The sequence below is a fragment of the Oryzias latipes genome, chromosome 8 (assembly GCF_002234675.1).
Source record: "Oryzias latipes chromosome 8, ASM223467v1".
NCBI lineage: Eukaryota > Metazoa > Chordata > Actinopteri > Beloniformes > Adrianichthyidae > Oryzias > Oryzias latipes.
This window is the reverse complement of record NC_019866.2, coordinates 21,470,524-21,497,993: the sequence shown is the minus strand read 5'-3', so window position 1 is coordinate 21,497,993 and position 27,470 is coordinate 21,470,524. Positions and strand designations below refer to the sequence as shown.

General features: G+C 44.2%; 4 protein-coding genes across 17 annotated transcripts; 2 read left to right on the top strand and 2 right to left on the bottom strand.

The window, feature by feature from the left end:
* Positions 1-5,069, top strand: LOC111947821 (low-density lipoprotein receptor-like). Of its 3 annotated transcripts, XM_023958038.1 has the most exons (10): positions 1-310; positions 395-520; positions 608-730; positions 941-1,172; positions 1,250-1,372; positions 1,460-1,582; positions 3,318-3,615; positions 3,698-3,745; positions 3,835-3,998; positions 4,077-5,069. In XM_023958038.1, exons 2-9 carry the CDS (start codon positions 470-472, stop codon positions 3,917-3,919), a joined length of 1,083 nt encoding a protein of 360 aa, XP_023813806.1. In that variant the 5' UTR covers positions 1-310; positions 395-469; the 3' UTR covers positions 3,920-3,998; positions 4,077-5,069. The 3 variants fall into 3 exon arrangements, with proteins under 3 accessions (XP_023813806.1, XP_023813808.1, XP_023813807.1); XM_023958040.1 differs by lacking the exon at positions 608-730 and having other exon boundaries at positions 2-310; positions 971-1,172; XM_023958039.1 differs by lacking the exon at positions 608-730 and having other exon boundaries at positions 2-310.
* A 316-nt stretch (positions 5,070-5,385) lies between these two features.
* LOC110015520 (protein argonaute-2) lies at positions 5,386-11,512 on the bottom strand. The gene is made up of 4 exons (XM_020705486.2): positions 11,102-11,512; positions 6,481-7,015; positions 5,626-5,659; positions 5,386-5,554 (listed from the first exon to the last, which is right to left on the bottom strand). Exons 1-4 carry the CDS (start codon positions 11,103-11,105, stop codon positions 5,459-5,461), a joined length of 669 nt encoding a protein of 222 aa, XP_020561145.2. The 5' UTR covers positions 11,106-11,512; the 3' UTR covers positions 5,386-5,458.
* An 844-nt stretch (positions 11,513-12,356) lies between these two features.
* LOC101157458 (low-density lipoprotein receptor) lies at positions 12,357-18,263 on the bottom strand. Of its 12 annotated transcripts, XM_023958024.1 has the most exons (11): positions 18,246-18,263; positions 17,102-17,133; positions 16,892-17,017; positions 16,683-16,805; positions 16,241-16,610; positions 16,041-16,163; positions 15,838-15,960; positions 13,808-14,105; positions 13,678-13,725; positions 13,425-13,588; positions 12,357-13,346 (listed from the first exon to the last, which is right to left on the bottom strand). In XM_023958024.1, the coding sequence occupies exons 3-10, from the start codon at positions 16,940-16,942 to the stop codon at positions 13,504-13,506; spliced, it is 1,221 nt and encodes a 406-aa protein (XP_023813792.1). In that variant the 5' UTR covers positions 16,943-17,017; positions 17,102-17,133; positions 18,246-18,263; the 3' UTR covers positions 12,357-13,346; positions 13,425-13,503. The 12 variants fall into 12 exon arrangements, with proteins under 12 accessions (XP_023813792.1, XP_023813788.1, XP_023813790.1 ...); XM_023958020.1 differs by lacking the exon at positions 18,246-18,263 and adding an exon at positions 17,475-17,628 and having other exon boundaries at positions 16,241-16,805; positions 17,102-17,374; XM_023958022.1 differs by lacking the exon at positions 18,246-18,263 and adding an exon at positions 17,475-17,598 and having other exon boundaries at positions 16,241-16,805.
* A 3,074-nt stretch (positions 18,264-21,337) lies between these two features.
* Positions 21,338-22,259, top strand: LOC105354665. The gene is made up of 2 exons (XM_023957951.1): positions 21,338-21,642; positions 21,710-22,259. Exons 1-2 carry the CDS (start codon positions 21,410-21,412, stop codon positions 22,257-22,259), a joined length of 783 nt encoding a protein of 260 aa, XP_023813719.1. The 5' UTR covers positions 21,338-21,409.
* The last annotated feature ends 5,211 nt before the right edge of the window (positions 22,260-27,470 follow it).

The window sequence follows — 27,470 nt, the reverse complement described above, 5'->3', positions numbered from 1 at the left end:
AACAGGCCCCTGTATCTCACATGTCCTCTCATTTCAGTTTTCTTGACCTTCCCTCAGTGTGTTCACCTGCCCTCCCTGATGTGCGCACCTGTTTGTAATTTTTTAATCAATCCTCATGCTTAAGGTCTGCGTCTCCCCTGCCCTTGTTGCCAGATTGTTTTGTGCTGTTCACAGAGTTACATTAATCTTTTGTCTTAAGAGCGAAGTAACAATTAAATTCGAGTTTTCATTGGAAAATCCTGCGTCCTGCATTTTGTGTCCACCTCGTATCCTGACAGAGCCCTGCAGATACTAAGATAAGCAGCTAGAGGTACTGATATTTGAAAAAGCATTTGTTGTTTTCTGCAAGAACTACGCTAAAACAGAGGTTTTTATTTTACGTTGTGAATTGCAGATGCATTAACAACATGTGGACTCGGCCAGTTCCAGTGTGGAAATGGGAGATGCATCACGATAAGATGGATATGTGATGGCGGCGTCGACTGTGGAAATGGCACCGATGAACTTCCAAGCACCTGCTGTGAGTATCCCATGACATTACAGCGTCTCCGCCCCCTAGAGTGTATGAGCTGCCTTTTTTTTGTGTATTTTTTTTTTATATCTATAGTGGCAAGAACATGTAAACCTACAGAGTTCAATTGTGGAGACCGCTTTCACCTGTGTTTACCGAGCTCCTGGCTCTGTGATGGTAAAGCTGACTGTGAGAACAGAGCTGATGAGAGGGGCTGTGGTAGGCTTGCACTTCATCTTAATGCACATCTGCGCTCGTCTGCCTCTCTCTGACCTCTCAAACACTAAACAGTGTTTAGCCTCAGACTTGCGCTGCGAGAATGGCCAGTGCGTCTCAGCTTCCTTTGTGTGTGACGAAGATGAGGATTGCGATGATGGGAGTGATGAGGCCTCCTGCCCTCTCATCACCTGCAGCTCTGCATCCTTCCAGTGCAACAACAGCATCTGCATCCCTCGCCAGTGGGCCTGTGACGGTTACAACAACTGCCCTGATGGCTCTGACGAGTGGCCCCAGAGCTGCCACGCCGAATCCCCCGTGACGCTCGCCTCTCATCAGTGCCACTCGATGGAGTTCCACTGTGGCAGCGGAGAGTGCATCCACGGCAGCTGGAAGTGTGATGGAGATGCTGACTGCTTGGATGGATCTGATGAAGCTGGCTGCAGTAAGTTTGTGGTTCCAAACGTCATGTCCTGCATTTCTTCACTGCCCCTTTACTTACTACAGTCGCTTTGCCCTTAGCTCGCTCCACCTGCCGTCCAGATGAGTTTGAATGTGGCGATGGAACCTGCATCCACGGCAGTCGCCAGTGCAACCAGCAGTACGACTGCAGAGACACGACTGACGAATCCGGCTGTGTCAACGGTAAGAGGACCCTTCTATGCTCCGTAGTCACACATCCCACTGAAAAGCTGTACCTTTTTCACTCATCATTTCATTTGGCTTCCACAGTGACCCGCTGTGAGGGCCCGGACAAGTTCAAGTGCCGCAGTGGGGAGTGCATAACCATGGAGAGAGTGTGTGACAGCAAACGGGACTGCAGGGATTGGTCAGATGAGCCTCTTCGGGAATGTGGTGGGTGCAGCTTTTCACAACTTTCTGGTTAATTACTAGTTTATGCATTTACCTCGGGTCCTGCGTGTCCTTAGAGTTGTAATTATATCCTCATAAAAAGGCCTCTTCTTTTTCTTTGCAGGCTCTAACAAATGTCTTTACAACAATGCTCTCACATTTGCAATAGCAAATGTGCCTGCAATTGGTAGCAGGCACCACATATTTTTATAGAGGCATCTGATTATTTTTTACTTTTATTTTAGTTTTTTACTTGAATAACTTGCAGTATAGAAAAAATAGCATGAAAAAAGAAAATAAGATGATGAATAGGCCTGCACAATATAGCGCAAATTTATCGCTATCGCAAAATCCAGCTTTGTAATATGCACATCGCAAAAGACGGCAAATATTGCAATAAATCGTAAACCTTGAATGTGTTTAAAAAATCTAATGGCAGCTTGAACCATTTAACAAATTAAATAAATCCCATTATGCATTTGACCAATCAGATGGAGGCCTATTATGTTAGATGCTTGTCACCTATGTCGACGAGGGTCATTTGGAGTATAAATTTTAAAGTGTTTCAATGAAATGGGAATGGTTATTTGGTTATTTTGCTATTTGTCTATATACCGCAAATTATATCGTTATCGCAATTTTAATCTCTAATATCGCATATCATGAGTTTTCCTCATACCGTGCAGCCCTAATCAAGAACATGTTAAAAAAAGGTAGCCTAAAAGTCTATGGGATTTTGGCATCATGACACCAGCAAGTACTTCCTGGGAGAACGGCCAAGATGGCGTCTGCGTAGGTACGTACCTTCTGAGCTCCTGCAAAAGTTATCGGACATAACATCTATTTTGGAATCATGACACCAGCAAGTACTTCCTGTTTGGAAAACCGGGGGGACGGGTCACCTAGTCCAGTTCTCATATACAGTCAATGATCCATACCCAGTCTTGCAATGGTTGTAATGCAGTTTTGTGCATTTTATTGTTTCATGTGGAGATTACTTTTTGCACACAACCAGGTTCTCTGTGCTCAAAATTGGGGGTCAAATCTGGCTCTTACCCTTTAAAACCAGAGCTGTCACCGGTGACAGGAAAATAAACACACGCTCTTTGACCTGTCGCAGATCTTCAACCGTTTACGCAATTAATGGAATTCTAACAGATTCTGTTCGGCACAGAGAGAAGAGAGGCGTGCTTCTCTCTGCATGCAGCACCTTACATTAGTGAATAGTTTACGCAATTAACGTAAATCAGCTGAAAATAGCACAAACAGTAGTTTGCATGATAACGTTCAATTCGCTCAAAAATACCAGCTAAATACGAGCTTTAGCTGGTATTTTTGTTAGAACTGAGCGACTTTACGAGCTAAATCGGGACAAGGAAGTGAAGACTTTAACCACTTCTCATTGGTCAGACTGATGACATGTGATTAAGCCCCCCTAGAATGATTGGTGGAGACAGTTAAAGGGACGGGACTTTTCCAAAATACAGCTGAAGCTGCAGCTGAATCGTACCGTCATTCTTATCAAAATGTCTTTAATAAAATAAACGCAAAGAAAAAGTATTTCACGATCTTTTCTATTCCTAACTCAATGTTTTATCAGGGCCTGTTTGGATGAACAGAGCTGAAATCCTGGAGATGGGAAATGTGTTTAGATCAGTTAATGAGGGCAATTTCTGGTTGAAAAACACTGTGGTAGATGATTTAAATAATGAATTCATGTAATGTTTTTGCATTTCAGAGGCACCAACACCTGCAGGACCATCGCAGTCAGAATCTCCATCCGCCTCCACAACCCGTCTGCCTCTCAGGACGTCACCTAGAGCCACGTTGAATCCCAGACTCCACCACAGCAGCGCCGGTGGTGATCACCAGTACCACCCCCAGGGCTGTAACCCACACCACCCCAAGGTCACAGACACAGAGGACCACCAAGCCTTCAATCAGGAGCACCATACCACTCCCAAAGACCACTACTCCCAGGCTGATCGATCTGAAAGTCCTGCAGACCTTCACAGAGGCTCCAACCACCTCTCTGGGTAAGCTGTCAAAGCAGTTCATCTGCTGACGTTTCGCATTGACTTCTTTCTCAGCTGTACATAACAATCCTTTCCCTTTTAGAAAGCAAACGTGGGCTTGGTGTGACTCTTTACTCGGTCCTCCCTCTGGGTGAGTTGTTGCAGCAGCTGCCGAAACACTGAGCTGTTGCTCACCCTCAACATGTGACGTCTTACCCCCAATATCTGTTCATCCAACAGCGGTTCTCTCTCTGTTGGCTGTTGGTGGCGTGCTGCTGTGGAGGAACTTCAGGTTGAGAAGCTCCAACACCATCCACTTTCATAACCCTGTTTATCAGAAAACCACAGAGGACCAGGTGCACATTTGGAAAAGCAACAGCCTTGACGGTTACTCCTACCCAAAAGTAAATGTTACAAAAACTTTGTAGATACCGCCCTGCAAAATACTTTATCTAACATTCTTTTCTTTGCTTTTTGATCAGAGGCAAGTTGTGAGCGTGGACGAAGAAACCGACAATCCCACCTTCACTGAAAACTGAATGCTGTCATAAGGTGGATTTGATGATGATGATCAGCGTTTTTACCTCAAATGAACAAAGAGGTGAAGCCTGAATGTTCCAACCACTGAATCCTCACAAACAGATGGTTTGTCTGCAGCGCAACAAGTTTTAATCCCACAAGAAAACATCTGAATGCTCATCAAACATCATTAATTTCTCAGGTTGATTTTTCCTCTCTTGATGTTCAGACTCTGATAGTTGATGAGGGGAAAAGTCTTATGTTGCTGATCAGGGAACAGTTTTGGTTTATACACAACAAACCACTTTTCTTTTTTCAGACGAAGATGGATAAATTGTATTTTTAAAGCACATGAAGTCAAAGATGAATGTAACCTCACAGAAAACACTCATCATCATGTGGTTGTGCCTTGATTATACCATCCTCTGTCTGGGCTCCCAGATGTTCCCTCTGCATCTGTAAGAGCTTCCACTCTCCACATGCTTGTCGGTGGATTGGACAGAAACCTTTAAATGATTCTTTTTTCATGTTGTTAAAAAGCTTTGATGCCACCAAACCGCTGTACCGTGGCACATGTATTTGTGTCCCCGTCATGCCAGCATTCCTGTTCAAATGGCTCTTGGGTCTCCCCGGTGTTTGCGTGTTTGGCTTTTTTTCCCCTTCAAATTCTCCTTGTCTGGGAACAGGTACAGGGAGGCAACAACACCCCCCCCCCCCCCCCCCCCTTTGGATCTGTATTTGTGTTGTGGGAGTAAATAAGCATGAATGGTTGAAAAGTGAGGGTGAAACAACGGACGAGGGTTTCTGGGTTTGTCAGCTTGTGAGGACTAAACGGCACATGAATTCTGTTTCCATTCAGCTTGTAAATATGTTTATAAGTGTACAGAAATGTGTTCTGTACTGGTTTTGTTAATGATTGAATGTTCTGTAAATAAATGCTGCTATTTATTATAGAATTTGATATTTCTGGTTTTATCGTGGCTGCACGGTTGAGCAGTGCTTATCGCGCTTGCCTGACATAGAAGACCTCTGGTTCAAGTCCCGGCTGGTGGACCTGGAACAGGACGTGCTCTGTCCAAAAAACATGCTTCATAGGTTAATTGGTTACTCTCCTCTTTTCTTTTTCTTTTTTTTTGGTCCATGTGTGGATGGGTGTGTGTGTGTAATTGTGGCCCTGTGACAGACTAGCGTCCAGGGTGTGCCTAGCCTTTGCCCACAAGTGGTTGGATAGGCTCCGGCAGCCCGTAACCCCGAAAGGGACAAAACGGATATGAATGTATCAAATAAGAATAAATTTAATTAAAGTAAATGTCAAAATAATTAAATTGAATAAATAAATGAAAAACTATGAGGGGCGCAGAAAACGCCAAAAAATGATAATGGCCGCCCCCAGCAGGAGAGGCCAGAGAAGGTCCTCCGGCCTTGGTGGTCGGATGCCATCCTAGAGACAAAAAAAAAGTAATCAGGCATCAATTTTAATAGCAGAAGATGACTGACTACTGCTAGACCCACCGGCACTCCTGGACCCCTCGGCTCGTATTGTAGTCTAAACAAAGTAGACAAAGTTTTCAGTTAATACAAAATAGTTTTCATTCCAAAATGATTCAGAACATGTAAGGTGGTAAATGCAGCTGAAAATCAGAGCTAAAGAGCTGCTCACGCCCTCATGAATCAGTGAAAATGAAGACACAAGGACAATGTTTTGAAATATGTTTGTATAGATTATAGAAAACAAGAAAGCAAATGAAAATTAACAAAGTCAAATAACATTACTTTGAAAAAGTTGATTAACAAACATTACTTTTTTTAAATATACTGTAGCATTGCAACACAAAAATAGGATTGACATTTCACTGTTGGGATAAAAGACAGTAAATGCTTCCAAATTAGACACCAATATTAATGGTCCAGTATTTCATTGTTATGTTTCCAGGTGAGCACATAATAGTTTGATTTGTATGTATTTGGTTTTGCACAACATTTGTGGTGAATGATATATTAGATGACTACAAATATGCCGGTGATTTCCGATTACTCAGGTGTGTGGCTGATTACAGCTAGTGACAGCACAAAGAGGGGGAGACAGAGCCAAACAAGAAGGGAGGATATTACGGAATTTCAGAAGGTCTTCCCTATTCTTGGAAAGTGTTACGATATCAGCCTCAACTAAGAAGCCGTTGTCCATCTGAACGTGGACAAACACACAAATTTGAGAAAGTAAGTAAAACCCTGATTGATTTTGTAAATACTCTAATTTAACGCTGAGTATTACAATACAGTATGACATTTAACAGCAACCGTTAAAAATCCAGATAACCTTGTTAACCAAGTTCAACAAGAAGAAAGTCAGGCGGGAAGTCTACTTACTGCAGGGTTAAGATATATCTTCCCCCCTGGTCCTCACGGGGAGGGTGTTCTTGCAGGGCCCCCGCCTCTTCACGTGGAGGCCGTTCCTGGTTGGCCCCCGCCTCCCCGCGTGGAGGCCATTCCTGGTGGGCCCCCGCCTCCGCGCGCTGAGGCCATTCCTGGTGAGCCCCCGCCTCTTCACGTGTAGGCCATTCCTGGTGGGCCCCCGCCTCTTCACGTGTAGGCCATTCCTGGTGGGCCCCCGCCTCTCCGCAAGGAGGCCATTCCTGGTGGGCCCCCGTCCCTTCATGTGGAGGCCGTTCCTGGTGGGCCCCCGCCTGCACGTGGGGAGGCCACTCTTGCAGGGCCCCCGCCTCCACGCGGGATGGCCGCTGCTGCAGGGCCCCCGCCTGCACGCGGGGAGGCCGGTCCTGGTTGGCTCCCGGCTCTTCGTGGCGTCGCCGCTCTTGGTCGGCCCCCGCCTCTTCGCTCGGAGGCCTTGCCTGGTGGGCCCCCGCCTCTTCGCGGACATTCTTCACATTCTGTGAATTCATTTCTGAAAGACAAAATCCAGATGTCATTTTTTTCATACTCTGCTGGCAAGGATGGCGGATGCATAAGTATGTTAAACGTGGTGGATTTTCAAGGAAAATGATTAAACCAGTGCTTAGACCAGTGCTTCTCAATTATTATTGTTTCGCGCCCCCCCCCCCCCCCCCGACCCCACACACACTTGCGCGGCGACAATATATTAGATTAGTATATACAAAATTTGCGTAAGTGTACCTAAAATTGTATCATTTAACATTAACAAAAGAAAAAATGTATATAAATGCACTTTCAACAAATATTAACTTTATTTTGCCACACAGAAACCCTGTTGTAGTTTAAAACAGAAAGAAGCTTAACGTGCCAGAAATAAAATGTCAGTTCTTATTCAAACTAGAGACATTTTGACCAACTGAACCATTTGATACTGAGAAAAATAATTCAATCAATAAATAATACTAAATTCACACTTTTATTTCAGACTCAGATGTGGTCCATAGGAAAAAAAAGATACAAATACAGTATACATAATAAAAAGTAAAAAGATATAAATTAAAAGGAGTATAATCGCTGTATCCAGTGTTTCCTCAGGGCAGAAGTGTAGCGGCATGAGCTTCTTTTGGGATCAGTCAGAGACATGATAATTGAGTTCTTAGATTTGTCCAGGTGTTCCATGAGGCTGTACGTTAGCTTACGCAGTAGAGCTTCACAGGTGGTGGGGATGTGAGCATCCACAAACAGCTGACTGGCTCTGTACCACCTGGGCACCTGTAGCAGAAGCCTAAAAGCATCATTATAGGCTACTAAGAATTTGCGGAATGTCCCACGTCCATAGTTCCACCAAAGAGGGGCCGTATACAGAGGAGTGCAGTAAGCTCTGAACAGCGAACACTTCAATTGAAGTGAACATGCACTGAATTTTCTCATCAGCACATTTGCCTGAGCATAGAGTTTACAGTACTGTCTCTGAATGTCTCTAACATCATTAATGAAATGTCCAAGATATTTGATAGATGAGGTTTGTTCCAGAGTCGTTCCACAAAGCTTAAAAACAGGAAAGTTTACATTTCTGTCATCTTTGGTCCTTACAATCATTACTTTGCTTTTAGAGGGATTGTAGTTTATATCAAAGTCTCTGCCATAGTCAGAACAAACTTTTAAAAGTGTTTGTAACCCAGCACTGTAGGGGCTAAAAATGACAAGGTTATCAGCATACATGAGATGGTTAAAGGTTTGACATCCAACAACACACCCAGTTTTGCACAGATTCAGATTAGTGGATAGGTCATGAATACACACATTGAATAGAAATGGAGAGAGGATCCCCCCCCCCCCCTGTTGAACACCATTGCTTACATAAAAAGGCTCTGATAAGACATTGCCCCATTTGACTACCATTGTTTGATTAGCATACCAGAAAGCCAGGAATCGTACAAGATATTTGGGCACTCTTCGATTAATTAGCTTCTGAAAAAGCTCGAGGTGGTTGACCCTGTCAAAGGCCTTAGTGGCATCAATAAAACACAAAAATACAGATTTATTCAGATGCAGGTATTTCCCAACTATTTCCTGTAATGCGTAAATACACATATCAGTGCCGAGGCTTTTTTTAAAACCAAATTGATTCTCACTTGTTAAAAGATGCACTTCGAGTCTAGTCAATAAAACATATTCTAAAAGTTTTGAAATGTTGCTGGAAAGGGCAATCGTCGGTAATTCAACAGACTATTTAAACTGGCAGTCTTGTCTTTGATGACAGGAATCAATAGAACTGAGAGAATTGAATCAGGCAGGACTCCATGGGTTAGAAAGCCAGTGAAACACATGGCCAGCAGGGGCAGTAATTTAAAACTTGAATATTTTAAATGCTCGACTGAGATGTCATCTAGACCAGTGTTTTTCAACCAGTGTAGTGTGCCGCGGGAGATGGTCAAGTGTGCCGTGGAAAATTGCCCTACTTCACTGATCTAAAAACATTTTCCATTTCCAGGAAATCAGCTCTTTGTTCATCCAAACAGGCCCTGATAAAACACTGAGTAGTTAGGAATATAAAAGGTTATAAAATTACTTTTTCTTTGTGTTTATTTAATTCTATTAAAGACATTTTGATAAGAATGACGGTACCGCGATAGCTTCAGCTATAACTGTGTAAGGAAAAGTCCCGCCCTTTTAGCTGTCTCCGACAATCATTCTTGAAGGCTTAATCACATGTCATCAGTCTGACCAATCAGAAGTGCTTAAAGTCTTCACTTCCTTGTTCTTAATTCTGCTGATAAAGTCGCTCAGTTCTAACAAAAATACCAGCTAAAGCTTGTATTTAGCGGTGTAGCTTTCCACAGAGTCCGGTGTCAGACCGTGGAACAAGTGAACAAAACAATGAAGCTCAGACACGCGAGTCTTTCTGCCCTTTTTTGGCAGTTTTCACACTACATCTCCCATGATGCATTGGCTTAAAGGGACAGCGCACAATGAGTCGTCCTTGTGAAATGTCTTGAAACCACAACAAACAGTTTCTAAATTTTTCTAATTTAACTTTTATTTCATCTCTTAGAAAAAAACACCTGTAACTTCCTGCTTTTTCTGCCACAATTATCATAAAAATCCACGTGAGATTGAGAGGGGGGGGGCTGTAGATCAATACAGACCATGAATTTCTGCTTTTTTTTTTTTTTTTTGGACGCTGGTGTGCCGCGGGATTTTGGTCAAGGTTAAAGTGTGCCGTGGCTCAAAAAAGGTTGAAAAACACTGATCTAGACCACATGCTTTGCCTTCTTTTATCTTTGAAATTGCATCTTGAATCTCACTTGCACGAATAACCATTGTGTCGGTAAAATCCACATTGTCAATAGAAACTGCATGACTTTTTACTGAATTAAGCAGGTCAGAGTAATGCTTACGCCATAAATCAGCAAATTTTATCAGCACCACATACACCTTCAATGTTGGATGGCAATGAAGTTTTACGATTGTTCACAGCATTAACTTCCTTCCAGAATTTATGGTTATCATTTTTTTGTAGACCTCTGGCCAGAGAGTCTGCTCTCATCATGTTTTCTTGCCTTTTGATAATGCGAAGTGAATATTTAAATCTCGCAGTAGTCATTTTCTTGCTCTCAAACAAGGCACCTTGTCGAGGCTTCCCAGCTTCATGCCAGAGTCTGAAAGCATCCCTGGCTGCAGCATGATGTTCAGCTACAAAGTCATTCCAGCCTGGCTTGACAGTCCAGCTTTTATGACTCCTGCTTCGTAGGCAAAGACTACTATCTTTTACAGCTTTGACTATATTTTCATAGAGTTTACACAATTCATCACAATGAGTAGTATTTTTGCAGTTTGGATCACAGAATGCCAGTGCATCCCTGGGCAATTTTACAGCCTGCAGCTGAGCATCGGTGGTTGCTGTGTATTTATTGATGTCCTCATTTGTAACTTTGGACCAATCAAGTTTATCTGTAAGAGCGTTATTTTCTTTCATCACAAGAGATGGTACATTTGCCACATTTAAGGAGAAGACTACTGGTATGTGATCTGAGGTAGCTAAATTATACAGGATTTCTATGTTTCTCAAAGAAGCATGAGCATCCAATGTAAATTGATCTGAAACATTAACACAGCAGAACAAAAAAATGTAACGTTTTTAGTCTGAAGAAATAGATAAAAACATTGTGCTGATTTTTTGTCTAAATGATGAGCAGCTCCCTTCCGCGTGCCCGGGAGTCAGAGCCCACACTACCCCTCCCCTTTCGTTCTCATTCGCGCAGCTGCGTGTGACACGAGACAGCCAGGAGCAGCTTCACGAACAGGGATTCACAGGTTTCAGTCTGTTACAAACTCTGTGATAGAACAGATGATAGGAACCGAATAGGAATCAGATTTATTTCTAAGCACTGAGCCGCTGTCACGTTAAATGACAGCGGCTCAGTGCACATGTAATACGGGACAATTGCCCGTATTACCTGTGCCTAAAACCGCCACCAACGCTCCCCCCCCCCCCCCCCCCCCCCTGGCCCCACTCTATTTGAGAAGCACTGATTTAGACCCACATACAAGTACGGAAACAGATCATCATCTTTCACAACAAGAAGTGTCTTACCCATGTCGCCTGATGACAGTTTTTGACCAGTTGAGAATTGTAAATGAAAAAAACTACAGTTGCTAAGGACTTTTTTGATAAATGCAGTTGGACACAGTGACTGTTAAATAAATACATTTCCATCCGTTTTCCTGAATGTTAAACGTTACCCGTTTGTAATCGGAAATCACCGCCATATTTGTAGTCATCTAATACATCATTTACCACAAATGTTGTGCAAAACCAAATAAATACAAATCAAACTATTATGTGCTCACCTGGAAACATAACAATGAAATACTGGACCATTAATATTGGTGTCTAATTTGGAAGCATTTACTGTCTTTTATCCCAACAGTGAAATGTCAATCCTATTTTTGTGTTGCAATGCTACAGTATATTTAAAAAAAAGTAATCTTTGTTAATCAACTTTTTCAAAGTAATGTTATTTGACTTTGTTAATCTTTTGCTTTCTTATTGTTTTCTATAATCTATACAAACATTTCAAAACATTGTCCTTGTGTCTTCATTTTCACTGATTCATGAGGGCGTGAGCAGCTCTTTAGCTCTGATTTTCAGCTGCATTTACTACCTTTTATGTTCTGATAAATCATTTTGGAATGAAAACTATTTTGTATTAACTGAAAACTTCATTGTCTTTGTTTAGACTACAATACGAGCCACCGTTTGAGCCGAGAGCCGAAAGAGAGCCGGCAGATGTAAGGGTCTAGCAGTAGTCAGTCATCTTCTGCTATTAAAATTGATGCCTGATTACTTTTTTTTTGTCTCTAGGATGGCATCCGACCGAGGCCTGAAGACCTACTCTGGCCTCTCCTGCTGGGGGGCGGCCTTTATTATTTGCTGGCATTTTCTGCGCCCCTCTTGATTTATTGTTTTTATTTAATTATTTTGACGTTTACATTTTTATCAATTTAATTTATTCTTATACATCGATACATTCATATCCGTTTTGTCCCTTTCGGGGTTACGGGCTGCCGGAGCCTATCCAACCACTTGTGGGCAAAGGCTAGGCACACCCTGGACGCTAGTCTGTCACAGGGCCACAATTACACACACACACCCATCCACACATGGACAAAAAAAAAGAAAAAGAAAAGAGGAGAGTAACCAATTAACCTATGAAGCATGTTTTTTGGACAGAGCACGTCCTGTTCCAGGTCCACCAGCCGGGACTTGAACCAGAGGTCTTCTATGTCAGGCAAGCGCGATAAGCACTGCTCAACCGTGCAGCCACGATAAAACCAGAAATATCAAATTCTATAATAAATAGCAGCATTTATTTACAGAACATTCAATCATTAACAAAACCAGTACAGAACACATTTCTGTACACTTATAAACATATTTACAAGCTGAATGGAAACAGAATTCATGTGCCGTTTAGTCCTCACAAGCTGACAAACCCAGAAACCCTCGTCCGTTGTTTCACCCTCACTTTTCAACCATTCATGCTTATTTACTCCCACAACACAAATACAGATCCAAAGGGGGGGGGGGGGGGGGTGTTGTTGCCTCCCTGTACCTGTTCCCAGACAAGGAGAATTTGAAGGGGAAAAAAAGCCAAACACGCAAACACCGGGGAGACCCAAGAGCCATTTGAACAGGAATGCTGGCATGACGGGGACACAAATACATGTGCCACGGTACAGCGGTTTGGTGGCATCAAAGCTTTTTAACAACATGAAAAAAGAATCATTTAAAGGTTTCTGTCCAATCCACCGACAAGCATGTGGAGAGTGGAAGCTCTTACAGATGCAGAGGGAACATCTGGGAGCCCAGACAGAGGATGGTATAATCAAGGCACGACCACATGATGATGAGTGTTTTCTGTGAGGTTACATTCATCTTTGACTTCATGTGCTTTAAAAATACAATTTATCCATCTTCGTCTGAAAAAAGAAAAGTGGTTTGTTGTGTATAAACCAAAACTGTTCCCTGATCAGCAACATAAGACTTTTCCCCTCATCAACTATCAGAGTCTGAACATCAAGAGAGGAAAAATCAACCTGAGAAATTAATGATGTTTGATGAGCATTCAGATGTTTTCTTGTGGGATTAAAACTTGTTGGGCTGCAGACAAACCATCTGTTTGTGAGGATTCAGTGGTTGGAACATTCAGGCTTCACCTCTTTGTTCATTTGAGGTAAAAACACTGATCATCATCATCAAATCCACCTTAAGACAGCATTCAGTTTTCAGTGAAGGTGGGATTGTCGGTTTCTTCGTCCACGCTCACAACTTGCCTCTGATCAAAAAGCAAAGAAAAGAATGTTAGATAAAGTATTTTGCAGGGCGGTATCTACAAAGTTTTTGTAACATTTACTTTTGGGTAGGAGTAACCGTCAAGGCTGTTGCTTTTCCAAATGTGCACCTGGTCATCTGTGGTTTTCTGATAAACAGGGTTATGAAAGTGGATGGTGTTGGAGCTTCTCAACCTGAAGTTCCTCCACAGCAGCACGCCACCAACAGCCAACAGAGAGAGAACCGCTGTTGGATGAACAGATATTGGGGGTAAGACGTCACATGTTGAGGGTGAGCAACAGCTCAGTGTTTCGGCAGCTGCTGCAACAACTCACCCAGAGGGAGGACCGAGTAAAGAGTCACACCAAGCCCACGTTTGCTTTCTAAAAGGGAAAGGATTGTTATGTACAGCTGAGAAAGAAGTCAATGCGAAACGTCAGCAGATGAACTGCTTTGACAGCTTACCCAGAGAGGTGGTTGGAGCCTCTGTGAAGGTCTGCAGGACTTTCAGATCGATCAGCCTGGGAGTAGTGGTCTTTGGGAGTGGTATGGTGCTCCTGATTGAAGGCTTGGTGGTCCTCTGTGTCTGTGACCTTGGGGTGGTGTGGGTTACAGCCCTGGGGGTGGTACTGGTGATCACCACCGGCGCTGCTGTGGTGGAGTCTGGGATTCAACGTGGCTCTAGGTGACGTCCTGAGAGGCAGACGGGTTGTGGAGGCGGATGGAGATTCTGACTGCGATGGTCCTGCAGGTGTTGGTGCCTCTGAAATGCAAAAACATTACATGAATTCATTATTTAAATCATCTACCACAGTGTTTTTCAACCAGAAATTGCCCTCATTAACTGATCTAAACACATTTCCCATCTCCAGGATTTCAGCTCTGTTCATCCAAACAGGCCCTGATAAAACATTGAGGAGTTAGGAATAGAAAAGATCGTGAAATACTTTTTCTTTGCGTTTATTTTATTAAAGACATTTTGATAAGAATGACGGTACGATTCAGCTGCAGCTTCAGCTGTATTTTGGAAAAGTCCCGTCCCTTTAACTGTCTCCACCAATCATTCTAGGGGGGCTTAATCACATGTCATCAGTCTGACCAATGAGAAGTGGTTAAAGTCTTCACTTCCTTGTCCCGATTTAGCTCGTAAAGTCGCTCAGTTCTAACAAAAATACCAGCTAAAGCTCGTATTTAGCTGGTATTTTTGAGCGAATTGAACGTTATCATGCAAACTACTGTTTGTGCTATTTTCAGCTGATTTACGTTAATTGCGTAAACTATTCACTAATGTAAGGTGCTGCATGCAGAGAGAAGCACGCCTCTCTTCTCTCTGTGCCGAACAGAATCTGTTAGAATTCCATTAATTGCGTAAACGGTTGAAGATCTGCGACAGGTCAAAGAGCGTGTGTTTATTTTCCTGTCACCGGTGACAGCTCTGGTTTTAAAGGGTAAGAGCCAGATTTGACCCCCAATTTTGAGCACAGAGAACCTGGTTGTGTGCAAAAAGTAATCTCCACATGAAACAATAAAATGCACAAAACTGCATTACAACCATTGCAAGACTGGGTATGGATCATTGACTGTATACGAGAACTGGACTAGGTGACCCTCCCCCGGTTTTCCAAACAGGAAGTACTTGCTGGTGTCATGATTCCAAAATAGATGTTATGTCCGATAACTTTTGCAGGAGCTCAGAAGGTACGTACCTACGCAGACGCCATCTTGGCCGTTCTCCCAGGAAGTACTTGCTGGTGTCATGATGCCAAAATCCCATAGACTTTTAGGCTACCTTTTTTTAACATGTTCTTGATTAGGGCTGCACGGTATGAGGAAAACTCATGATATGCGATATTAGAGATTAAAATTGCGATAACGATATAATTTGCGGTATATAGACAAATAGCAAAATAACCAAATAACCATTCCCATTTCATTGCAACACTTTAAAATTTATACTCCAAATGACCCTCGTCGACATAGGTGACAAGCATCTAACATAATAGGCCTCCATCTGATTGGTCAAATGCATAATGGGATTTATTTAATTTGTTAATGGTTCAAGCTGCATTAGATTTTTTAAACACATTCAAGGTTTACGATTTATTGCAATATTTGCCGTCTTTTGCGATGTGCATATTACAAAGCTGATTTTGCGATAGCGATAAATTTGCGCTATATTGTGCAGCCTATTCATCATCTTATTTTCTTTTTTCATGCCATTTTTTCCATACTGCAAGTTATTCAAGTAAAAAACTAAAATAAAAGTAAAAAATAATCAGATGCCTCTATAAAAATATGTGGTGCCTGCTACCAATTGCAGGCACATTTGCTATTGCAAATGTGAGAGCATTGTTGTAAAGACATTTGTTAGAGCCTGCAAAGAAAAAGAAGAGGCCTTTTTATGAGGATATAATTACAACTCTAAGGACACGCAGGACCCGAGGTAAATGCATAAACTAGTAATTAACCAGAAAGTTGTGAAAAGCTGCACCCACCACATTCCCGAAGAGGCTCATCTGACCAATCCCTGCAGTCCCGTTTGCTGTCACACACTCTCTCCATGGTTATGCACTCCCCACTGCGGCACTTGAACTTGTCCGGGCCCTCACAGCGGGTCACTGTGGAAGCCAAATGAAATGATGAGTGAAAAAGGTACAGCTTTTCAGTGGGACTATGGAGCGTGGGAGGGTCCTCTTACCGTTGACACAGCCGGATTCGTCAGTCGTGTCTCTGCAGTCGTACTGCTGGTTGCACTGGCGACTGCCGTGGATGCAGGTTCCATCGCCACATTCAAACTCATCTGGACAGCAGGTGGAGCGAGCTAAGGGCAAAGCAACTGTAGTAAGTAAAGGGGCAGTGAAGAAATGCAGGACATGACGTTTGGAACCACAAACTTACTGCAGCCAGTTTCATCAGATCCATCCAAGCAGTCAGCATCTCCATCCCACTTCCAGCTGCCGTGGATGCACTCTCCGCTGCCACAGTGGAACTCCATCGAGTGGCACTGATGAGAGGCGAGCGTCACGGGGGATTCGGCGTGGCAGCTCTGGGGCCACTCGTCTGAGCCATCAGGGCAGTTGTTGTAACCGTCACAGGCCCACTGGCGAGGGATGCAGATGCTGTTGTTGCACTGGAAGGATGCAGAGCTGCAGGTGATGGGAGGGCAGGAGGCCTCATCACTCCCATCATCGCAATCCTCATCTTCGTCACACACAAAGGAAGCTGAGACGCACTGGCCATTCTCGCAGCGCAAGTCTGAGGCTAAACACTGTTTAGTGTTTGAGAGGTCAGAGAGAGGCAGACGAGCGCAGATGTGCATTAAGATGAAGTGCAAGCCTACCACAGCCCCTCTCATTAGCTCTGTTCTCACAGTCAGCTTTACCATCACAGCGCCAGGAGCTCGGTAAACACAGGTGAAAGCGGTCTCCACAATTGAACTCTGTAGGTTTACATGTTCTTGCCACTATAGATATAAAAAAAAATACACAAAAAAAAGGCAGCTCATACACTCTAGGGGGCGGAGATGCTGTAATGTCATGGGATACTCACAGCAGGTGCTTGGAAGTTCATCGGTGCCATTTCCACAGTCGACGCCGCCATCACATATCCATCTTATCGTGATGCATCTCCCATTTCCACACTGGAACTGGCCGAGTCCACATGTTGTTAATGCATCTGCAATTCACAACGTAAAATAAAAACCTCTGTTTTGGCGTAGTTCTTGCAGAAAACAACAAATGCTTTTTCAAATATCAGTACCTCTAGCTGCTTATCTTAGTATCTGCAGGGCTCTGTCAGGATACAAGGTGGACACAAAATGCAGGACGCAGGATTTTCCAATGAAAACTCGAATTTAATTGTTACTTCGCTCTTAAGACAAAAGATTAATGTAACTCTGTGAACAGCACAAAACAATCTGGCAACAAGGGCAGGGGAGACGCAGACCTTAAGCATGAGGATTGATTAAAAAATTACAAACAGGTGCGCACATCAGGGAGGGCAGGTGAACACACTGAGGGAAGGTCAAGAAAACTGAAATGAGAGGACATGTGAGATACAGGAAGTAACAAAATAAAAGCTGAAACAAAACCCACTCTCACCCTGGCTCCAATACCTCACAGGCTCGACATACTTAGCCATTTGTTTGCTGGCCCGGTGTAGGTACAATAACCGTTTGGCCTGGAACATCCATTCGGGGTCCTTCAGGGTCCTGGGACTAATGCTGACGTCACATTATGTGATTGGCTGTCCGTTGTCCCGATGACGTGTCAGATAGTGATTGGTCTGGACAAAGTACGACGAAAATATTATGACGTCTGCTGTAAACAAACAAAGCTCCGTTATAGAGCGACATTGTCTTCTAAACGTGCTTTTATTATTGTTATGATTATTATTGAATGCATGTTTGCTTATAGTTTTTATAATCCCTTCGCCCAGTGCTTTATTATTGGCAGAATGGACCCGGAAGCACAACATCTAGCCGTACTAACAACATTTTCAGCCATATTGGCTGAACTTAAGCTGGAATAACAAGCGGATTGTGGCAAAATCCTTTTATAAAAATTACAAAGAATATTGTCAGACACAATTTATGAAGGAAAATAACTTTAGGTTACAAAACGGAATGTGACATTAAAATATGTAGAGCCCGAGCAGATCTCCCCTCTACGTAGTTTGTCCAAGTTGGGCTACCGTAGTGTGACGTTTCCTTCAGTAAATAGGACCCCGAACGGTAGTTCCAGGCCGAACGGTTATTGTACCTACACCGGTCCAGCTCGCTCGAGCAGTACGGAGCACAAGACTTTATCTCTGACTCGTCCGCTCGGGCCACTAAAATATCTAACGGTAATATATTTTACACCTTTTTCAATAAAGTATATTTTGCGAAAACGTGTAGATGTACCTCGTCTTCATCGCTTTGAAAGTTTGACATCCGCTATGATTGTTTTGGTCACGTGGTGCGGACCGTGCTCACCACGTGACCAACAGCGAACTGTGTTCACGCTTTTTTTTATTGATGCAGAACAAAAGTGACATACAGCAAAAGAACAAGGAACAATAAACTGTACATCAAACGTTCAAAATAAACGCCAGGGTATATACAAGCAAGAAAAAAAACTTAAATTATACAGCTGAGCAAGTGTAACCGGCAGGTATGCCTGTGACAGTGGGCTGGCTTGACACCAGTGAAGATGTCAGTCTTTCAGGTTGTGGAAGCCTGCAGGGTTGAGCGTTAGACCCTCTTTCAGCTTCCTCCTCTCTCCGACTCCTCACAGCCCAGATCCTGTGCGTCTGTCTTTTTATGTCCCCTTTTTCCAGGGCACGCCTCTCCTCTCCGACCTGCACAGGGGATTTTTATCAGGGCGATATGCAAACTGTCAGATCGCCACAGTATGTGCATGCACATGCTTTTAAAGGCCTAGATGAGGATTTATAAAAGAACAATAAACATATAATATACAGCATTTTGCAAAGAAGTTGCAAAGATATTTGAATTAAACACACTTTGAAGTCTTGCCAGCACCCAAAAATGTCCCCAATATTTTGTAAACAAAGTTTTATACAGTGGGTATTGTCACCAATATCAAACTCGTCAGGTCAGCTCTGGTGATTTGATTGTTCCTTTTTAAGATCTAACTGTATGAGAAGAACCATGTTGTTTAAATCTTCTGTTGCATGGAATCAAGTGTCTGTAAGGACAAGGCTCATTAGTAACAAATATCATTTCAAAAAGATTTTAAAACTAAGAAACATGGACTACTTACAATAACTAACAATTTGAATGATTTGCTGTTATGAAATGTATTGTTGTTGATGTTGATATGTTGCTATGTGTCTTGATATGCTGGTACAAAAATGACATTTTTTAACTTATTTTAACATGTGAAGCTTTTAAGGTAAATATGATGAATTAGTCACTGTATTTTTGTGAAATCATTTTCGGTGTTTGTGAAATTGGTAAAATGTATGTATTTTTTGCATATGGACCCCAGGAAGACTAGCGACCACTTGTGGAAGGTAATGGGGCTCCAAATAAATAAACAAATAAACCCTGTGTAACCACCTATTACTCTTCTATGACACAGACTATATCACAAGCCAAGATGGCAACTCTCATCCGGGTCACAAACCCAAATGCCCCAGCACATCGCCAGCAGGCCAATTTTTGTGGCTTCAAAATTGGGCGGTTTGTATCAGGAGACCAAAAAAGTCTTCCCTCAACTTCCACCAGAGCTGCTCCATCAGTTCACCGCCCTGGGCCATGCAGAAAAACTGCTGTGGGCTGAAGGGATCTCTTCACCATCCCATCAGCAGTGTCTGGGAAGGCTGGTGTTCCCTTTTGGGCAGTACAAGAACGCCCCTTTCCACTGGCTTGTAGCCAATGATGTTGGATACCTGAATTTGTAAGTATTTAACATTAAAATGACCTTTAAGGTACTCTACACAACCTTTCACATGCAATGTTAATGATGAATGACACAAATATGTCTGCATTAGACTAAACTTATCGAAATTTCCACCTGCAGCCTAGTTGACAAACACAGAGCGGAGTTGATTAACCCCACTGGAAAAGGAGACATAGGAAACCAGTGGATAAAAGACTGCCTGACGGAGTACGCAGAGAGTTTCCCTCAAGTCTCCATGTTCCTTGAGGCCAACATAGACCGGTGCATCTATGGCCAGAAAGGATTTGAAGACCACACCTTTCAGGAGATGTAGGAGCTCCACCGGCAGTATGCATCCCAAAAGGACAGGCCAGACAAGTTTAGCTCAAAGGAGAGGGAGATGATACAAAAAGCAAACAGCTCGGTGAGGAGATGGTTGAACACACTGCTGACCCACATCACCAGCGTGCAGATGAAGAGGTTCCGAAAATACATCACAGAAAAAGGAACAAGTAAGTGTTGTGGCCCCAGACGGCCCAAAAGCAAAGAACGTGTTTGATTTGCACATTGGTAATGTTTCACGACTGAACTTTACAGAGTTTAATGAAATAAAACATTTGCTTTCCTACTGTAGCAACAGCTGAAAATGGGCAATCCATCTGCATGTGCTGCTGATGCTGAGCTGATGGCTGCATTATCAGGCTGTGGAAGGTAAGACACTAAGAGAGTTAAAGAAAAATAAGTACATGTCTTTCTTAATCCCAAATTTTTACTTTCTTAGATTTAGTGACGTCTCAGGAGTCCGAGAGTGCAAGCCAAGGCAGTAGTCGGCCTACTGATATTGTTTCAAAAGAATCCCAGCCCACAAAAAAGCCAAAGCAGAAGTCAGCCAGCCGGGTCAGGTCATCCTCATTTTCCCCCCCGGAAAGAGATGACTGCCTCATCTGCATCTTCCTCCCAGCCTCATATTGCCTCATCTGCCCCCTTTCATCCAGAGAGGACCTCTCCATCTCTATCCTCCCAGACTAAGATCAGTGGTGCGAGGCCCATGCTGCACTCAGCATCTGTTCTTCAGACCAGTGGGTTGGCCTCCACATCCCAGAGTCACGTTACTCCTGTGGAACTGCCTCAGAGTGACTCACCTGTAAGTTAGTACATATGACTACTTTAAATCTCTTACATTTAATTCAAACTAGATCACATGTCCTGCATATAATTTGCGATGCAGGTGGAGTTCGAGGGTTGGGTGCGCCTGTGGGAAGACCCCAATAGCATCCCGCCTGCTGACGTCAACTGGCTGAAGGGGGACACAGAGAGAGGACTGTTCACAGCCGTTCAGATATTTAAAGACGTTTTCTGGCCATCTGAAAAGGAGTAGGGTGATGAAATCAGACCTGATGTGGTTTTACCCTCCGGAGCCTCCTGGTTTCATCAGCGGTGCTCTGCCAGCTCCACGCCTCTTTTTCCGGAGCCGCGTCTTTGTCTGGCGTCCTGTGGGAGTGTGGAGGTACTCTCTCAAGTGTCCTCGGGGTGTTACCTGTGCAGGTGCAGGGCGAGATGTGCACCTCTACAAGTCTGGCTACCATCATCGGGTACGACTCACCTTTTTTTTCTCCCCTTTTTTTTTTTTTTTTTTAAGCAGAGGTGATCAGGACAGAAGATCCAATACTAATGTCCTTTAATGGCTTTCTATACAGCTTTAGTTTTATTCTGTTTAGTGCATATTTACCACATATGTGACGTGTCCAGCTGGTACACAATGCTGACTGAGGTTTTGTGTTGTGGACCGTGCACGAAGGCAACCAGAAATAAAGAGGGGGGCACAGTGGGGCGCTGGCTTGCATGGGATCTTGTCATTCTGTCCCAGCTCAGCGAGGCTCATCCAGCCATGTTCCCTGCAGTTCTCACCTGCAAGTGAGTGTGCCCAGCAGCATGTGAAAGAATTTTAAATGAATCATCTGATGACTCTCTCTTCTCCAAGGCGCGGCGTGGACAAGAACGTTGTTCGCCTTCTGTGGGACAGAACAGAGGGCAACACCATGGTGAAGGTGTGGCGGCAGGTCCAGGAAAATCACCATGAAGAATATCTTCATCGTAAGGACCTGTACACCATCCTTATGATGAGCACCGTGGAGCCGCGTGGCATTGTTTCCTCTTTGGGGCACACCTTCCGCCCTCCCCCTCCCTCCAGAGAGTTACCCTCCACACGACTCCTGCGGCACGCCTTTCTTTTGGCAGAGGCCGACAATGTGCAGCACTACAGGAACCAGATCCTCTCCACCTTTGGCACTGTGCTGAAAATGGATTCCACCAAAAAAGTATTTCAAAGTTTTACTGTATTACCATTTCAGACATATTGCAGTCATTTTTCACAACTTATGATGAAATACACCTCATATTGCTGTGGTTTGATGACAAACGATGGCATGTTTCAGGTGGTTAAGAAGCTGTCTGGAGAGGCTCATGGGTCAAGGACTGATGGAGAGGTTTCAGCGGGCCAATCAACCGGCTCCGAAGATCCTGTACATTGATCGGGGGTGTTGCCGCGCTCAAGGCCCAACAGCAGTGGAGACTTTGTTCCAGCCTTGGGTTGACCGTGGGATGGTGGTTCGTCTGGACATCTTCCACTGGATCCACCGGTTCGACGCAGCCATCCGACAGCCACTCCAAATGCGCTGCGTTCAAGTCTGCAGCGACCTGGATCTGCTGATAAAGGCTATCAGGGCTAAGGGGGAAGCCTTAAAGTCTTTGTCGGATGACTGCGTTATTTGGCAGCACATCTCCAGGGAGCAGCTGAAGGACCTCGGCGGAGGGTGACTCTGGGACCGCAGGAAACCTTCCAGCTCATCCAGGGGGCGATCGAGGAGCTGAAAGGTCCAGCTGGTCTGGATGAAAGCGGAGTGAGCCTCTTCAAGACACCAGGTAAACAGAAAGCTTTCTTAGTGAACTATCCAATTACTATATAGCTAAATGTTGAATGTTTGTTAGCAGTTGAAAGATTCTCTGAGGACCAAACAACTAAACACACTGAGGATCATTAACTCAAATGAAAGGCAGCTATTTTGACTGACAACATGAAAACAGAACTAAAATTAAAACAAACTAAAAAAAAAAGGCCACAATCATCCCTGTTTGTGTCAAATATGTTTTGACTGAACTGCCCTATTTCTGAATTCCTTTCTGTATTTATAGAGGCCATCGATGAAGTGTGGGCGTGCCAGCAGCGGCATCTGGGCTGCATTCAAGATCCACCGGCCATGTATAGGGTGGCTCATGTTACCAAGATCAACGGTCCACAAAGTGCTGCCACACATGATTCCAGGTAGAACTCTGGCGTGCACAGCAGCAGCACTTGAAATGTTATTTAAAAGGAGGTTTCAGAAATATTCTGTCACCACACAGGGCCACACTGTGCTGCACGTCCATATCAGGTGTACCTGATAAGCGGCATTGCTCGGTGGAACTCTGACAGGAGCGCAGATGCTGTGTTTGGAGGCAGAGGGTGGAGACACAGGACGTACTCTGCTCCTCTGATTGACAGGCTCAACAGACGCTGTCAGCAGCTGTTTGGAGAGACTGTGGAAGAAAACTTCCAAACTCCTGTGATGTGGCCTCAAACGAGCTCCTGGGTTTGGAGTACCTCTTCAGCCAGAGCACAGGGGAATCTGGACCTTTTTCCCTGCAGGACATCATGTCAGCTGGATCCAGATCCAGAAGTGATCCAGAAGTGGAAGATGAGGCCTACCACAGCGACAGCGAGGAGCAGAGTGATGTTCTCCACGCCACCCCAGCCCACATCAACATCACCAGCCACGACACCTCCACTCCTCACCCTCCAGCCTTTGTGAGTAGCTTCTTTTTGAATATTTAAAACGGCACAGACAGTCTCCTGCATGCAAGTCTTTTTATTCTCTGAAACTAACTTTTGTTTTTTAAAACAGGAAGATATTTGCAGTCCGAATCCTCTTCCTGGATTCCAGAAGTGGAAAGATTCTGCTCTCTGCTCGTGGAGATTGGCATGATGGAGAACAAGCTGTCCCTCACCACAGAGCAGAGAAGCCAGGTTGTGGAAGACTGGAACGCCGTGGAGGAACATGATAAGCAGCCGCAGACGTTTCACCAGCTGTACAGGACACACTGGGGCAACACCTTGTACTGCAGGACCAAGAGGGATGATCTTGTTGAAGCTGCCGTTATCCAGAAGGTCAAAATGGCTAAACGATTTGCACCAGCTCAGCAAGACATCACTGCCCAAAACAACAGGCTGATGTACACACTGGTGAAACTGTTGTGGCTGCGGACACCTCACGGCTCTCAAAGCAGCCCGGAGAAGACCAACATCTTAAAAAGCGTATGAACGCATCCAGCATTGTCTTCTGGTGGAGGACCCAATCCTGTCCAAGGCGGGGATCCCTCTACCGAAGATAAACAGCAAGACGGTGAGAGACTTTAGACGCTTTCAGGAGAAGCTGCTGAACCTCCACGCCACCAAGCAGCCGTCCATCATCACAAAGACTACCTCCATCTCCTCCTTGGAGCTACCTCCAGCACCAAATCAGCCAGCTGTGCTGCCCCCACAAGACTACCCTGTGCTAACATATGCACCAATACCAAGCACTGCTGGAACAAAAAAGCTGAAAAAGAGAACAGAAATCCCTCTGCCATCTTCCACCTCCTTCCCAAAACCACCAAGCAGAACTTTGAGCAAACCTGTCATCTGTAGCCAAACGCAACCTGCAGCTGCTTCCTCATCCATCCAGGGTGTATTTCATTCCCATACGACCTGCCCCTGACAACACCAGCACCCCCTACAGCATCAGCACCACCTCCAGCATCAGCACCGCCTCCAGGCAAAGCACACACACCAGCATCAGCACACCCTCCTGGGCAAAAGCTACCATCTATAAATGGAAGCTCCAAGGACAAAGCTCAGGAGGAGACAGTAAACTGTCAAGAGTGCACAATCTCCCAGTTTGTAGTCTCTGTGGCCAAGCTCTCCAGGGACAAAAAATACAAAAAGAACTTTTTGCACAGTGACCAAGATGTCAACTTCAAAGGGTCTTCAAAACAGAGTTTTTGAGAGCTTCGAACATTTTAGCTCTGTTGTCCATGACATGTGTTGACAGATATGTTTGTGTTACAATAAGAATTTGTGTTTTTACAGATTTGCATCATTCATTTTCTTTAGACATCAGGTCACAGGGACAGCAGTCTGAGCAAAAATGGTCAGATTTTCCTCTTCAAATGCCACTTCCTCAGAGGAAATCCCAAGGCATTTCCAGACAGTCGCTGCAGTGTTTTCTGAGTCTTCCCTCATCACATGCAATCTTGATCTGTTCTCTGATTTGTAAGCAATAAACAGATCATATCATTAAAAAGGGAGACAGCAAATAAAAAAAGGACATAAGACGCAACAAAAACTTAGATTTACCTGAATGTTTATTCAAAATAATCTCAAATACATTTTAACGTGAAGATTAGAATTTCACTACAACGTGTATGGAAAAACAATAAAAGCTGGCTTTTTTTTATTTTGTCAGCTTGTCATCTAATGGGAGTTGCTCCAGAGTAAGGCAGCACATGCTGGTCAACTCCATGACCACATCATTGTCCATCTGGAGTGTGGTCCCCTAACAGACTATATCCAAATACCTTCTTTACAACTCCAATAAAACTCCTCATATGTGCCAAACGCCAGCCAGAAAAGAAATACCAGGACCTCAGTGCCTCCTGTGCCCCCCCGCCAGAGTGTGAGGAACCCAAAGCTGCTCCACCAGATGCTCGATGGTCCTGCGGGTCAACCGAAAATCCAGTCTTGTGTCGGACTGTGATTAATACATTAAAAACGACTATAAACACCAAGCAAAACAGCAGTGGCAACTCTGCTGGAAAACGACGAGTTAGTTTTCCCTGGGACAAACACATGTTTAAAAACTCTTAGGTTACCTCTCATGCCCCAGGTTTAGAACTCATGCTTGCTATATACTTGTTAATATAAATACAAGTTAAAATCTTGCAAACTCCATCCATCCATTCATCTTCCTCCGCTTATCCGTAACCGGCTCGTGGGGGCAGCAGACTGAGCAGAGATGCCCAGACTTCCCTCACCCCAGCCACTTCCTCCAGCTCCTCTGGTGGGACCCCAAGGCGTTCCCAGGCCAGCCGAGAGATGTAGTCTTTCCAGCGTGTCTTGGGTCTTCCCCGGGGCCTCCGCCAAGTGGGACACACCCGGAAAAACCTCTCCAGGGAGGCAGGAGGCATCCGGACTAGATGCCCGAGCCACATCAACTGGCTCCTTTCAATGTGGAGGAAAAGCAGTTCTATTCCGAGCTCTCCGCGGGTGGCCGAGCTTCTCACCCTATCTCTAAGGGAGCGCCCAGCCACCCTACGGAGGAAGCTCATTTCAGCCGCTTGTGTTTGTGTTGCAAACTCAAATGCTTAAAATCTTTAGTAATAGGACTTAAATGATTTAAAAAAAAAAAAGTCCACATGTCGAGATCACTCACCAAGGCCAAACCAGGAAACCAGCATCTATTTGGAACTCCCACAGATGCTATTTATCAGCCTCATGGGCCAATCACAGCTCAACAGACAGGTGCTGGCCATGAATGTTAACCTATGGAACACCATGAGGGACAAACCACCACCCACAGCCCTGTCTGTCAGATTTACCTCATAACTCACCTGTGTTTTCCTTCCGGGTTCCAGTGTCTGGGTCTACTTCGCCTAGAAAGTCATCACCCTAAATTCTCTTTACTCATGGCCCCTTCAGTTGTCCATAAACCTGTATTTCATGGTTGGGTTTCAGCAAAAACACAGAAAGGAGGACGTCTGCTTCATTCGTCATACTCAAAGCTGAAGCTGTCAGAGCTGCTTCACAGAAGCTGCTGAGGGGGGAGTCAAACCGTCTCCCCTCTTCAGTCTCTTCAGCCAAGCACCATCTCTTCCATGAATAGACCTTCCAGGTTCATCTGTCCTCCGTTCTCCAGAACGATGACAGAAACTAGGGCAGCCTGCTCTCTCTGGCTGATCGGAGGCTTTCAGAAACTCCCAGTCAAGATCAGCCAGCTCCAGCAAACACAGGCATGCTGGGTAATGAGCTGCAGGATGGAAAACACAAAGGATACATTCACACTGCAAGGCTTGATTCTCAATTCCAATTTAATTAAATGCAAACTTTTGTGATCTCCTGTGTGAAAATGACCTAGAAGAGACCCGCATGCGCAGAAAGGTAGTCAACGGTGAACGACGTCACTCGTTGTTTGCGGAAGTAGCTAACGTTAGCAATTGATGTCAGCAGTAGTGTTGTCAAATCAAACCCAATCAAACTTTATTTATAAAATAGTGCTTCTCATGCATTTGCGCAGCTCGAAGTGCTTTAACATTAAAAACAGAAAAAACGCAATACAGTAAACCCTTGTTTTTCGCGGGGGTTACGTTCCAAAAAGAACCCGTGATAGGCAAAATCCGTGAAGCAGGAATTTATTTATTTTTTACAATTATTATACAATTAAATCCTCTATTATACATTGAAAAGAAAAAAAAACATTTTACAGGCTCAAGCATTTGTTTCACAAATAAAAGTACTTTAGAAACGTTTTTTTCAACAAATAACTTCTGTACTGTAAATGTCAAATAATAATTTTAATCATCAATGTGAACAGAAGGCTTCAAATCAATGAGTTATATCACTAGAGGAGACACGCCCGCTTTAGAAGCCTGGCCGACGGTGGCGGAGCGCG